Source organism: Pelmatolapia mariae, linkage group LG10_11 (genome assembly GCF_036321145.2).
Source record: "Pelmatolapia mariae isolate MD_Pm_ZW linkage group LG10_11, Pm_UMD_F_2, whole genome shotgun sequence".
Lineage (NCBI taxonomy): Eukaryota > Metazoa > Chordata > Actinopteri > Cichliformes > Cichlidae > Pelmatolapia > Pelmatolapia mariae.
Genome location: NC_086236.1, coordinates 23,953,840 through 23,966,329, shown reverse-complemented (window position 1 = coordinate 23,966,329; position 12,490 = coordinate 23,953,840). Strand labels below are relative to the sequence as shown.

At 42.8% G+C, this 12,490-nt stretch overlaps 1 protein-coding gene and 1 non-coding gene across 5 annotated transcripts in view; both read left to right on the top strand.

Annotated features, from left to right (window-relative positions):
- The window catches only part of abr (ABR activator of RhoGEF and GTPase), a 121,483-nt gene extending 109,762 nt beyond the window's left edge, over nt 1-11,721 (top strand). For all 4 annotated transcript variants that reach the window (XM_063488674.1, XM_063488675.1, XM_063488676.1 and 1 more), the window contains 7 exons: nt 5,776-5,835; nt 6,116-6,225; nt 6,453-6,592; nt 8,284-8,418; nt 8,575-8,680; nt 8,842-8,995; nt 10,049-11,721. In XM_063488674.1, coding sequence (XP_063344744.1) covers nt 5,776-5,835; nt 6,116-6,225; nt 6,453-6,592; nt 8,284-8,418; nt 8,575-8,680; nt 8,842-8,995; nt 10,049-10,138 — 795 coding nt within the window. In that variant the 3' untranslated portion in view covers nt 10,139-11,721. The remainder of the gene's footprint in view (nt 1-5,775; nt 5,836-6,115; nt 6,226-6,452; nt 6,593-8,283; nt 8,419-8,574; nt 8,681-8,841; nt 8,996-10,048) is intronic.
- trnav-aac (transfer RNA valine (anticodon AAC)) lies at nt 2,862-2,934 on the top strand. Its single transcript has one exon. It is a non-coding gene; the product is annotated as a tRNA-Val (tRNA).
- Nucleotides 11,722-12,490: the final 769 nt, after the last annotated feature.

Sequence of the window (12,490 nt, the reverse complement as noted above, 5' to 3'; positions counted from 1 at the left end):
TGCTGGTGATTGCTCTCGATGATGTTTAACTATCCGCTGATATTATCTAAAACCATAACACAGCAGAGGCACGCATGGATTTTTTGAATAGTTCTGTTTTCTGTAAAGGGTTCATTCTTAGTTTTTGGTTAAGCAGTGTGTGTGTGCAACTGAAATACTCTGTTGTGCATGCTTTTAAAATTAAATCATGCAGATATGCGTTTAGAAATTTGAATCATAATTGTTGGGGCCTGGAAAAGCAGACTTTAGGGCATATTGCTTCTTGTTTCTGTCTGTGCATCTGTGGCATGCATCATGTTATTTACTGGGTGTTTAGAGGAATGTCGATGAAAAGGATAGGTGAGGGCACGGAAGTACACCAGGGAATTGTGCTCCCTACGTGAGCCCGAAGCAGCGCCTAATTAAGACACAGTGTGATGAGATGGGAAGCTGGCTGGAAAACGCTAATTGGTGTAGAACTAGACACAATATATTTGATGTGTCGCGACAAAGCAGCAAATAGCCTTGATGCTGGGATGTGGGGTTATAGCTTTGGCCCGTGTTCTGTTTTTCCCTCCTTTTTGTGGACTTTTAGCCAGCTTAGTGCAGAGAACAATGCAGACTAAGCCATTGAGGAGAATCACATCCGACCATTATCATCTTCCCTCCCACTCACTCATCCTACCTCTTACCCTTGCAGCATTTCAGCCCCCATATGGAAATTATACTCTCCATTTTAGTATGTTGATTAGTGCAGACGAGATATTAGCGTTTCATCCTTTCTGTGCACCTAAAATGCCATCTAGTCCCCTAATGGCCTTTTTATATAGGCCACATAAATCTCCTCCTGTCTCCACCGGAGGGCATAGCCCTTTATTGGCCCCAATTCATCCCCCCCTGTGTGCAAGATCTGTGATTGGTTAATGGGCTCCAGGAGGGGAGTGGCAGGTCAGTAAAGCATTCTCAGGTTGATGCCCACAGTGACCCCCTTGCTTCTGGCTGTGCAGCAGGCAGCATGCAAATAGCCTTTAATCTCCTTACAGTGACACAAAGGCATTAATCATTTAATTACGGAGTGAGATTTTGGGGATGTGCTATTAATCACAGTAGTGTTGTGCACTTTATTTTTGCCCCTCGCATGCAGGTATCTATAAAGATATGGTCACTAAAATTGTATTTGTCACTGCTGGTAAACATAAAGCACATGCTGTGAGCCTGAGCAGCAAAAGTAATGTGATGAAAAGTTACTAAATAATCAGGAAAACAAACTCGCATAGTTGCTCAGTTGAATCTTACTCCAGTTCTTTTTTTCACATTAGCTGGGAGGTTAGTTGCCGTGGCTACAGTTTACAGACTTTGGATGGTGGGAACGGTGCATTTAAATGATAAAATGTCGAAGTAAACGACAATGAAACAAAGTAGTCTTTGACTGTGTCTCTCCTCCGTGTGGAAACGAGAGATGACACTGGTCAATAACAAAGTTAGTTCCTGAAATCACGTGAATTTGAAGAGATTTCAGTCTTTTCCTGAGCACGTTCATGCTGCAGCACAATGAAGAAATCATAAAAAACAAATCATAAGGGTATTTTAAGGAAAATAAAGGAGGTGTTTGTTTTTGACTCTGAATATTAAAGGAATATTTCACCTCTTTATTTTTTCTGCATTTCAGTATCAGTGCTCCGCTCTGCTGCAGGCAAGGATGGTGTTGCGTAAGTGTAGTACTCATCTGTGTGTCGCTGCTTACAGGCGCTGGATGAGAATCACACACTGCTGGCAGAGATAAAAGACTAGTCTGCAAATCACAACTCTCATTCAGTTGAAAATCCCCGCCGATTGGCCCAAACTAGGGAGAGAGGGCAGAAGGCAACATGGCAACCGAGTCAAAGACCTCCCATGGCCTCGTTGACATCAGCAGCTGTTGAGTCATATAAACATTATGGTTCATAGTCCTGTTGCTTATGGAGCAGGAGCAACTTTGCTGCTGCAGGATGTGTTAGCTGGAAATTAAAAAGAAAAAAAAATGAAATAAAGGTTCAGTCACTGTGCACACGGTTCCTGTAATCCTGCTAAATCCAAGGAGCCGCACAGTTAGCACCACGTTCTAATTAAAGGACTAATAAAAAGCTTTCTGCAGCTGAATGAATATTTAATCAGGCAGAGAAGCAGTGGTGAAAAAGTGTGATGAAAACACAAAGGACAAATTAAACAGCGATTCATTAATTTAGCATATCAAAAGATCAAGTTATGCTTTTTGCGGTGTTGTCGCCAGCACACATTACCTCTCCAAGCACAGCAACAATAAGCTAATTAAGTCTATAGAGATTTCATTAGTTTGGCTTTACACATCACTTTCTACCTGACTGTTTGGTTCACGGTCTTCTGCCGCTGTTTTTCTTCTCTTTGGTCTGCATTATTCAGCTCTTGCTTTTACATAAATTTATAATCACACAAAACAAACAAGTGTCCAAACACCGCTCTTTAGTTGCACTAAATCTGAGCAGGATGTGATACTAAATGTTCATATTGGTGACAAATTTGCACGTCTGAGCAAGATTTTCTTTTTGCACTTAACAGAAACGTAGTTTTGCAAACAACTGTCCTTTCACAGACCCGCATCGGTCACGCTTGTCAGATGAAAATGCTTTCATGTATAGTTTTCCTGTGGACAGGAAAGAGGGATCCCTGTGCACAGAGAACATTGAGCATGATGTACACCGATGCATCGAGATTCTTTGTAGCGCTGCATGTGTTGAGGCTTGTGCAGCTCCAGAGGGGATGCAGACCCTTGATTGCCCCTGTGTTGTTGCTGTCAGTCTCCGATCCACAGCAGGGTGGAGGGCGGGATTATATTTCCAGAGGGGAGGGGGGAGGGCTCTCAGTTAGTTCCCGTAGTGTAGTGGTTATCACGTTCGCCTAACACGCGAAAGGGCCCCGGTTCGAAACCGGGCGGGAACAAGATTTTTTTTTTCTTGAAATGTAAAACTGAAATCCAGAGTACAAGTTTGAGTAATACTGTGTGACTGATAACCACATTCTGCCCTGTCGGTGTAAAAGAAACCATTTAGTAGCACAAAAGAATGACTTATCAGCTTTGATCTTGTAGATCAGTCTGAGTAGAGCACAGCCTGTACTCTGTTCAAACTGCATGTACGTCCCAGCTCATGTCTACCTGCTTCTTTATTTGAAGACTCTTAGTCATGATACCAAAGCCTGTATTCTGCATGACTGACCTAGAGTCCAGCAACATGCAGGAAAAAGGATACTCAAATCAACCGTGACTTTTCTGTAGGTTTCTGCAAATGGACCGTATCACATGGCAGCCACATGCTTCCTGTTATGTTCATTTCAATACGCTCAAACATGCAGGAGAGCAGATAAATGAGGGTTAGTGTGTTTAAGCACACAGAGTACAGGGTTAGTGGGACGTGCACATATACGGCCGGATGGAAGTAAACCGGATGTACCTCATACTCGGTGTGCACACTTGCTCCCATATAAAAGCCGGGTCAGTTGCTCTGTCCTCAAAACAAGTGCACATCGTGTACTCTCCAACAACAACAAAAAAAAAAGAAGAAGCAGAATGTGTGCACTCCAGCTGGAATGTGAACAAATTTTTGTTTTCAGCTGTTTTTGTGCTTCAGGGTTCTCCTCAGAACCATGTAAGCCTGAGAATGTCTGACAGCTTCCTTGACATGTGCCCACATACTAGATGCATGCATGCATTCCTGAGAGAAGGAAATTGGTCATTGGATTTTTCATTGGTGTGGGCAGGAATGAAGCTATGCTCTTCTACTGAGCCTTAAAAAGTCTTTATGCACAGTAAAGACCAACCAGAAGAAAGGTTTTAAAATGTATCCTGTGTAGTGTATGTCTTATTAGTGTCTGTTCTGCTGTGGTCACATTGAGATCTTCAGAGTTTAACTAGTAAAGCAAACTTCTTTTTTCTTCTTTACATCTCTCATATCAACTCTCAGCTCTGTTACCTCCTGCCATCTTCCTGAAGGTTCCCTGACTGCGAGCTGTCACTCGGAATAAAACCTTAAATCCTCCCTCTGCTGTTAGACCAGCTGACTGAACTCATCCTCTGTTAAGTCACAAACCGCGTCTTACAGTGCAATCCCTCCTGCTGACATTTTGTGCTTTATTCTGAATGAAATACTTACTATAAACTAAATGAAAGCTTGCTTCATGCAGGCCTCCTCTCAAACTCATTTCTCAGGGAAGCAGGCGAGTGGGGGAGCAAGTTCCTCTCAGCTATTTTTTAATAAACGGCCCAGTTGTGGATACAGGCCTGGACAGGGTCACTGAGTATACAAATGGCTGTAATGGACCCTCTTTGTTTTTACAACCCTTTTTGAGTACATTCATTTTTAATCAGGATTTTTAGAAATTAGCAGAGTAATAAGGAGGAAATGGGTAGGATATTTCTTTTTATTTTTTTCAATTAGTTTACTTAAGGGGGGCTTAAAGAGGCGTCATCAGTGAGCCTTGGATCTTTGCCCGGTTCCCTTCTCTGCAGTTGCTGTGTAAAGCCCCGATTGCAGTGATTACCTGTCCCTCGTCTGAAGCCCAAACACTGCTGGGAAAACAGGCTTTAGCGATAATAGGAATGCGTGAAACCGGTGCCAAATGGCCTTTTTACGAGGTAATGAAATACACTCACTAAAAACTTTTAATGCCGACAATAAGAGGAGCGTGCTACCCCTGCGCTCACCCAGCAAGAGTAATTTTCCTCTACGTTGAGCACATCGCTGTGCAGGGTTGCGATGACATAACTGAGTAGTGCAGATGCTGAAACGGTCTATAAAAAAGGCATTAGCTGTTGTGGCCTCGCACAGCGGGCGCAGACTCCAGGAGACTTAAAACAACAACAAGCTGTCTGTGCTGTCTCACTGAGAGACGTGAGAGCCACGCTTTGAGAATATGTGCGGTAAACGAGGAGAGGTGTCTCAGTCAATCTGGAGCCCTCGTTCGACGCCTGAGAGACTGCTGAGGGCGTACAAGGGCAGCAGAAGCAAAAAAGTTGTTAAACGATAAACTTACTGCCTTCAGTTTATCGTCCCGCATCTATGTTAGAGCCCGGGGTTACAAGCATTACTTTACCTGGGCTTCAAGTAGTGCAGTCATGTCTCCAGTTTCCTTATTTTTTCCTCCTCCACTAAAACTGAACGTTGAGCTCCATGTGGTTATAATTTTGGAGATATTTTTCAGTTGTTTTAATTACGTGTTAATTCTCTGTAGCTACAAAAACCCAAAGGTGTCAGATCGTACTTGAATGTCTTACTGCATCACTGGGATTCTTCTTTAGTGAAATGTAAAGAGGTTAAATTACATTTCTCTGTCAAACACACGAGGACGTTCACTTTTACTTCACCACTTTCTGTCTTAGAATGGAAATTTAAGGCTTTCTCAGGTTTTATTTAGAGACAGACAAAAGCATAAAAGCAGACTCTATTTCCGTCCTACAAGTACAAACATTCCTGAGGATTTATGTGGGAAAAGAATTTCCCTGGTGGCAAAGTCCGGTTTGGTCACACCACCCACCGTGGGTACGCTGGAATTAAGTTAGCAGGTTTCGAGGAAATGTACAGGTAGTGTTGCCAGGCTTTTCTTTCTTCCTCTCTGTGTGTTGTATTGAGAAATGTCGAGTTGTCCAAGGGAGCGACGGCTCACTGATGATGTGATTAAGCAATTTTTCTCTTCCTGGGAAAATCCCAGTATGAATTTAGTCATGTCCTTATTTAGGCTTCTCAAAAATGTTAACAACCATGTTTTTGTCTGTGTTGTGTCTTTCAGCTGGATCCTCAGACAGTGCAGTCCAAGAACTGGCACATGGATGTCATAGAGATGAATGGGGTAAGTATCTGAGAGGGACTTTTAGCTTGGACTAGTCCAGTAAATAAAGCCTTCAAGGTCGGAGATTTGTACAGACAGAATTTTGAATAAAATAACTAAATATATACAAAGGATTTTTTTTCCCATAAACTTTTTTCCACAATTTTTTCTTTTCTTTTAGGTTTTTTTCTCCATATATTAAAATGATTAGTTTAAAGATGTCAGTCGTGGCACACAAAGTGACTCGTACCAATCCCAGAGTTTCAATTTTGCCTTCTTAATGTTGTTTGTTCCTCCTCAGATTAAAGTGGAATTCTCCATGAAGTTTACAAGTCGAGACCTCAGCTTGAAGAGAACGCCGTCCAAAAAACAGAGTGGCGTGTTTGGAGTCAAAATCAACGTTGTTACAAAGTAAGCTTGCTCCTGTTGTTGAGACTGAAAAGGGCTCAGAGCTCATGTGTCTAAATGATAGAATGAGACATTTCAAGGTTCATGAATAGGCATTCATTGATGTATATGTGAGATGATGAGTAAAGTTCCCGTCTCATGAAAAGAAACGACTGTTTTCATGGCGCTTGGGATGAAGATGTGCAAGCTCAGTCCAGTCATCAGAAAATAACTGCTGTATATGTCCACAGGCGCGAGCGCTCCAAGGTGCCTTACATAGTCCGTCAGTGCATTGAGGAGGTGGAGAAGAGGGGGATCGATGAAGTGGGAATCTACAGGATCTCAGGGGTGGCCACTGATATCCAGGCCCTCAAATCAGCATTTGATACCAGTAAGACTCCATTCACTGTCTCTGTGTGGCACGCTCTTCCTCCCATCATCTTTACTGCACGAGAATATCGTTTATTGTTCTTTCTCTTTGCAATGCAGTAGACGTGATTCTGTGATGCAGAATATGTCAATGACATCTACATTTATACACTACTGTGCAAAAGTCATGAGCCACAACTCATTTCTTTTGCTCTAGGAAAATTCCAAATAGCAATAATTTATTGAGAGGCAAAGATGCAGCTAAATACAGAGTTTGTACGATTCTGAAACTTAAAAATCAATATTTGTTATGACCACCTTTATTCGTCATGTGAGCCTGAACTTTCTTACTTTAAGCAGCCTTTTTGTAATTTCTCTAAGAAGTCCCAGGAATAGTAGGAAGAGGCTTGTTGAGGGACACTCAAAGCTCTTCTTTGGATGTTCTCTGACAAGATGATCACACATTGCTTCAGTAATGTCGAGATCCACAATCTAGGGAGGCCAGTCTATGACTGATAGTATTGCATCGTCCTAAAGATGTTGCTGCTGACTTTCAGTTCAGTTCTTGTGTAATCTGGCATACCTCAGCAACAGTCATCCTTCTACTTAGACCATTTCTGATGAAGCTTCAGTGAACAGTAGATGGATTAACTAAAGAAATGGGGGCAAATTGCGTTTTGCCAAATGCAACTAGCAACAAAGTACCTAAAGATCCAAAGATAAAATAAACTCTTTGCTAAGTTGTCTGTTATGTGTAGACACAACAATGGTTCATCCCCTGAGTTAGATGCCTTTTTGATGCTTGAGTGATTCACAGATTGGCGTGAAGTGGCTTAACAAAGAAAAAAACATTCCTCTGAAGCTGGTCAGATACAGACACAAGAACAATAGTTCAGTATCAGTGAAGGCTTATACTGATTTTCAGCAGAATACATGAGTCATTTGTCTGTGTTCTTGCACTTTGCTTTTAAAAATCTGTGAGACGCCCGGTGCACTCTGCACATTGTCAAAAACACTGGTCTCACTGCAGCGAACAGCTGAAACTGACAGTATACCGCAGACAGACTGTATGAGGACACTCTGCAGGGCTCACTCTGTTTTCCAGCACAGCGATTAATTCGCTCACTCTATTCAGCAGGAATCACGTATGAACAACCAGGTTACAGATGTTACTGGCAAACATTATAAAATGATCGACACAGCAAACAAAATCATCATTTGGCTTTTATTGTATGTGTCTTGAACTTGGGTCATGTGAGAGTCAGTAAGGCAATAGGTTTAACACAAAACCGGCTGCCCCCGCATTACAATCCCAGCATACCCCATTTTTTCCTCAGTAATTTCCTAAAAACATAGCACCTTATGCTGCAAAAAATCTGCAGCTGGGTTTTTAGTAACTGAGGTCTTTGCTTTAGTACTCTAGATGAGGGATTAGTGAAAACTGACAGTCAGGCAATCCAGGACAGATGAGGAGCAGCAGCTGTATCGTGTTCAAGGTCTCCTGTTGCATAAGAGTCTTTGTGGTCACAGCTGCTTTTACTTCGCTGAGATGTGACTGAGCAGGGCCTACCATCCACTCTGATGTGACAAACAAAAGTCAAACACCAATGCATGCGGGGTCGTTAAGAGATCGCCTCAGTCCTGGAGACGGAGGAAGCGGGGATCAAGTGTAAAACTCGAATAATGTGATGAGTGTTTGTGTCTGACTTGCAGATACCAAAGATATCCTGGTGATGCTGAGCGACATGGACATCAACGCCATTGCAGGAACGCTGAAGCTGTACTTCAGGGAGCTGCCTGAGCCTCTCCTCACAGACCGCCTCTATCCTGCCTTCATGGAGGGCATAGGTGCGACCTTTGAGCTCTTACATTCATTCCAGGAAGTGTGTTTGTTTAGACTTTTGCCAAAGTGAGTTACAGTTGACCAACTGGAGAAGATGAGGACTGTTAGAAAGCCGTCTTGCCATAATTGGATCTGACATCTTCTTCCTCCCCCTCTCACAGCTCTCTCAGACCCAGCAGCCAAGGAGAACTGCATGATGCACCTCCTGCGCTCGCTGCCTGACCCCAACATCATGACCTTCCTCACGCTGCTGGAGCACCTCAAACGGTACACAGACACACAAATACACACACTCTTTGTTATTCTTTAATCGCACTTATTCGCTTCTTTCTTTACAAAAATGTTCAACCTGTTCCAGTCACTTTTATACATAAGACTGAGCTCATCACAGAGAATCTAACGGTGCCTGTTGGTTGTTGTTCCTGCAGGGTGGCTGAGAAGGAGCCCATCAACAAGATGTCCCTTCATAACCTGGCCACCGTGTTCGGCCCCACTCTGCTCAGGCCCTCAGAGTCAGAGAGCGCGAAGGGACAGCACATCACCTCCGCCTCTGACATCTGGTCACATGACGTCATGGCACAGGTGCATGGATGTTTTTGAAAGTTGAATACAAAGCTTCACTTTGTTAATTGAGATTTTAAAAAATCGATTGGCCTAGCAGGTACAAGTAGTTGATATTAAACTGGTGCGTATGTGCGTATCACAGCTGCTGCATGTGATCTGCAGATGAATTTCACTCCCACATCACCCAGTGACCAATGTCACTGCCCCCCACCCACCCCACCCCAGCTGTATTTAGACTGCAGGCTATCCATTCATCTCTGCAAAGAGATGTGTTTCCTGTTCACAAATAGCTCCGCTTGGCAGAATAAACAACATCCAGAGTAAATCATCATAAATGGGGGCAGAGTGCACATGCACGGTCCCATCTGTCCATTACAGTGAAGCCCAGTGTTTGCACTGAGGCTTATTTAAAGTCTAAATGTTTACTGCATTAAGAATACAACATGTCAGAGAGATGAGGCCAGTGCTTCATCCTGCATGTAATCTAAGTATAATCTGGGTGAATTAGTGATGGATTCCTTTGTATTTTTTGTTTTGTTTTTTTTAATTAGAGACCCTCCACCTAGCAAAGTGGTAACATTCTTACTAGGAGGTGATTTTCCTGATGAGCTGCGACAGCATTAACCAGACATGTGCCCTTATGATAAAACTGGTTATTAAAGTGGAGATTAACGGGAATTTGTGGAGCAGAGAGAGGAAGAACATTAGATTCATTGATTCATCTATGTTTATGAAGCTGATTTTCTTTTTAATAATGGTCAAAGGTGACTTTCTGTCCATGGCTTACTGCCACAACCTTTCCTTACTCATTTTTAGGTCAGCAGCAAGTTGTCTGCCCTGTAAAGTGTAAAAATGTAAAAATAAATGTAAAAATTCAGAGATATTTTAAAGCAAAGCACATCACAGCAGCCTGCTCATGAGCCATATCTGCTTCCATATTTAAAAATATATATATATGTTGGTTGTAATGTTTCTGTCACAAAATCCAGAATGATCATTTTCACCCTCATCCAAGTGCAAATTGTTCCAGCAGAAGCTGTACTCATACAGCCTTGTTTTCTCCTCTCTTAGGTCCAGGTGCTGCTCTACTACCTGCAGCATCCTCCCATCTCCTATGCTGAGCTGAAGCGAAACACACTCTACTTCTCCACCGATGTTTAATCCCCGGCCACCTCCCACAGGGCTTCACCTGGAGACGAAAGAGTGAGAGAGAGAGAGACTCCATACAAACATTGGTCCCCAGCAGTCAGTAATCCTGCCTCAGCTCTCCCTCGCCCACAGCAGGCAGCTCGTCTCAACTGTACAGTCCCCCAATCCCCCACCCCCACCCCCAGCCCTCCCCTTCCACATCTCCCTTCAGTTTAAACCCCACATCCACCCCACCCTACCACACCCAGTCCTGTGAGGAGATGGAGCCGGGCACGTGAAGGAGATTTCTGGGGCGTCTTAATAGTCATGTGTCGTGTCCTGTAAACGTGAGGAGAGCCCAGCCGCTTCCCACTGGCAAGAAGACAGGGAGTTATGGGACCACTGTGGGGAAAATGGGAGGGGACAAGGGTCTGGAGGCCACAGCCTGGCGCAGTGGCACAGGATCATGCCTCGGCGTGTGGGGTGTTGTCATCCCTTTGCCAAGTTCTGGTTTGATGATTTGAAAAACCAGTTGATTCAAACTCTACTTTCTGTTTTTGTTTTCTTGGTCAGAGGCATTCCGCAAATAAAGGCATTTACATGTTTTGGAATAATGTTTAGCACCTGATTTTTGTTTCCTTCCCTGGGCTTTCTGTATGTGTGTGTGTGTGTGTGTGTGTGTGTGTGTGTGTGTGTGTGTGTGTGGCAGGAGGAGGCCAATGTGTCTGAATGACAGTGTGGATGTACATGACGTGTGTGTGTACTTGTGTGTTTAAGAGAACACAAGAATTATAGAAAACGGCCGTCCCAGTAAATGGCTGGAATTTTTCTTTTCCCTCTCTCTGTACTGACAAGCAAGAGAGAAGTGCCCTCCTCACTGAGTCTCGGCCAAATTAGCCCTATTTATTTTAAATATATATAATACGTGTGCCTGTACAGTTCTGTGCAACTAGAGAAATGCTCTAAGGAGTGTGTTTTTTGAAGTTTATTCAGGTAGTGATGTTATTTTTTAGTCTACTTTTCTTATTCACCATGTCCATGGTTGGTAAGCTGTACTGAAAATACACCCAGAATTCATTTCAGATCACTTTGTAGAGGAGAGAGGGCACCCTGTGACATGACGGTTGTTTGGAGAGAACACAACGAATGGAACATTTAGCTTTTTTGGTTTGTTTGTTTTTTGTTGTTGCATTGCAAGCCTGTTCCAAGTGTCTTACTGCACCGGTATAATCTGTAGGATGATTTTGTGTAGTTGCCCTCATTGCATGTTCAGCTTGTCAATCAAACTAGGCTAGATAACAAAAAGGTAGGCTGTCTCTGCAAAGCAAAGAAAAAAAAGTAAATCAATACATAACTGCATAAAAGAAAACCCTCTGTGCTCTGTATAAAGCCAACCTTTCTGCTATCAAGCCTGCAGCATATCTTAAAATACTGCAAGCACTGCTAGATGAGTACTATTTGATATTTTTAATATAAGGTTAAAAGAAAATAAAAATGATGTATTTTACTTCCTTTGAGAAGAATTTCAATATACTGTAATATTGAGGCTAAATGTTAATGTGAACTTTCTCCCCATTTTTCTTTTTTTTTAGTAAAATAAAACTTATCGAAACACTCTCACCTTGTGTCCGTCTCTGCTTACAGGTCTGCTTTAACACCAGCTTCCTGCTACTGCAGTAACTCAAAATTATCTTTTAGATATGGCATCATAATGTTTTCATGTCAAACTGTCACATAGTAAAATGATGATAATATCAGGCACGGAACAAAAACAGTGACGCTTGCCTTTCCCAGACTCTGTGTGAGCTGTGACTTCATTCTGCATCACTGTACCGTAACACTGACCTGAATCAGCCACATCAGTGCTCTCAACTCTCAGGAATAGTTCTCTATCAGTACACGTTGCTCCCCCTGGAGTTCCAGTGAAAATCTGTGCTGAAATGAGCTGAGAGAAAGAGGGAGGGCACTCCAGGATGTTCTTTTGATAGCTATAGTAATGTCCAAAGGTCATGAGCAACCCCTTAAAAAAACATAAAGATAAATACAGGATATAAGGAAAAAAAAATAGAGTTTGTACTATTCGAATGAGCTTGAAAGTCAATATTTCATGTGACCAGCTTTATCCTTAAACACAGCCTGAGCTATCGCAGGCAGCTTTCTTGTCATTTCTTTAGGCAGTCGTCAGGAATAGTTCTCCAGGTTTCCTGAAGAACATTCAAAACTCTTCTTTGGATGTTTTTGCCTTCTGTTCTGTTCTCTGATGATCCCACACTGCTTCAGTAATGGTGCGGTCCAGGCTGCGGGGAGGCAGTCCATAACTGATAGTATCCATTGTGTCTTTTCCAGCTATGCTTTTAGAACACTGGCAGTGTGTTTGGGATCATT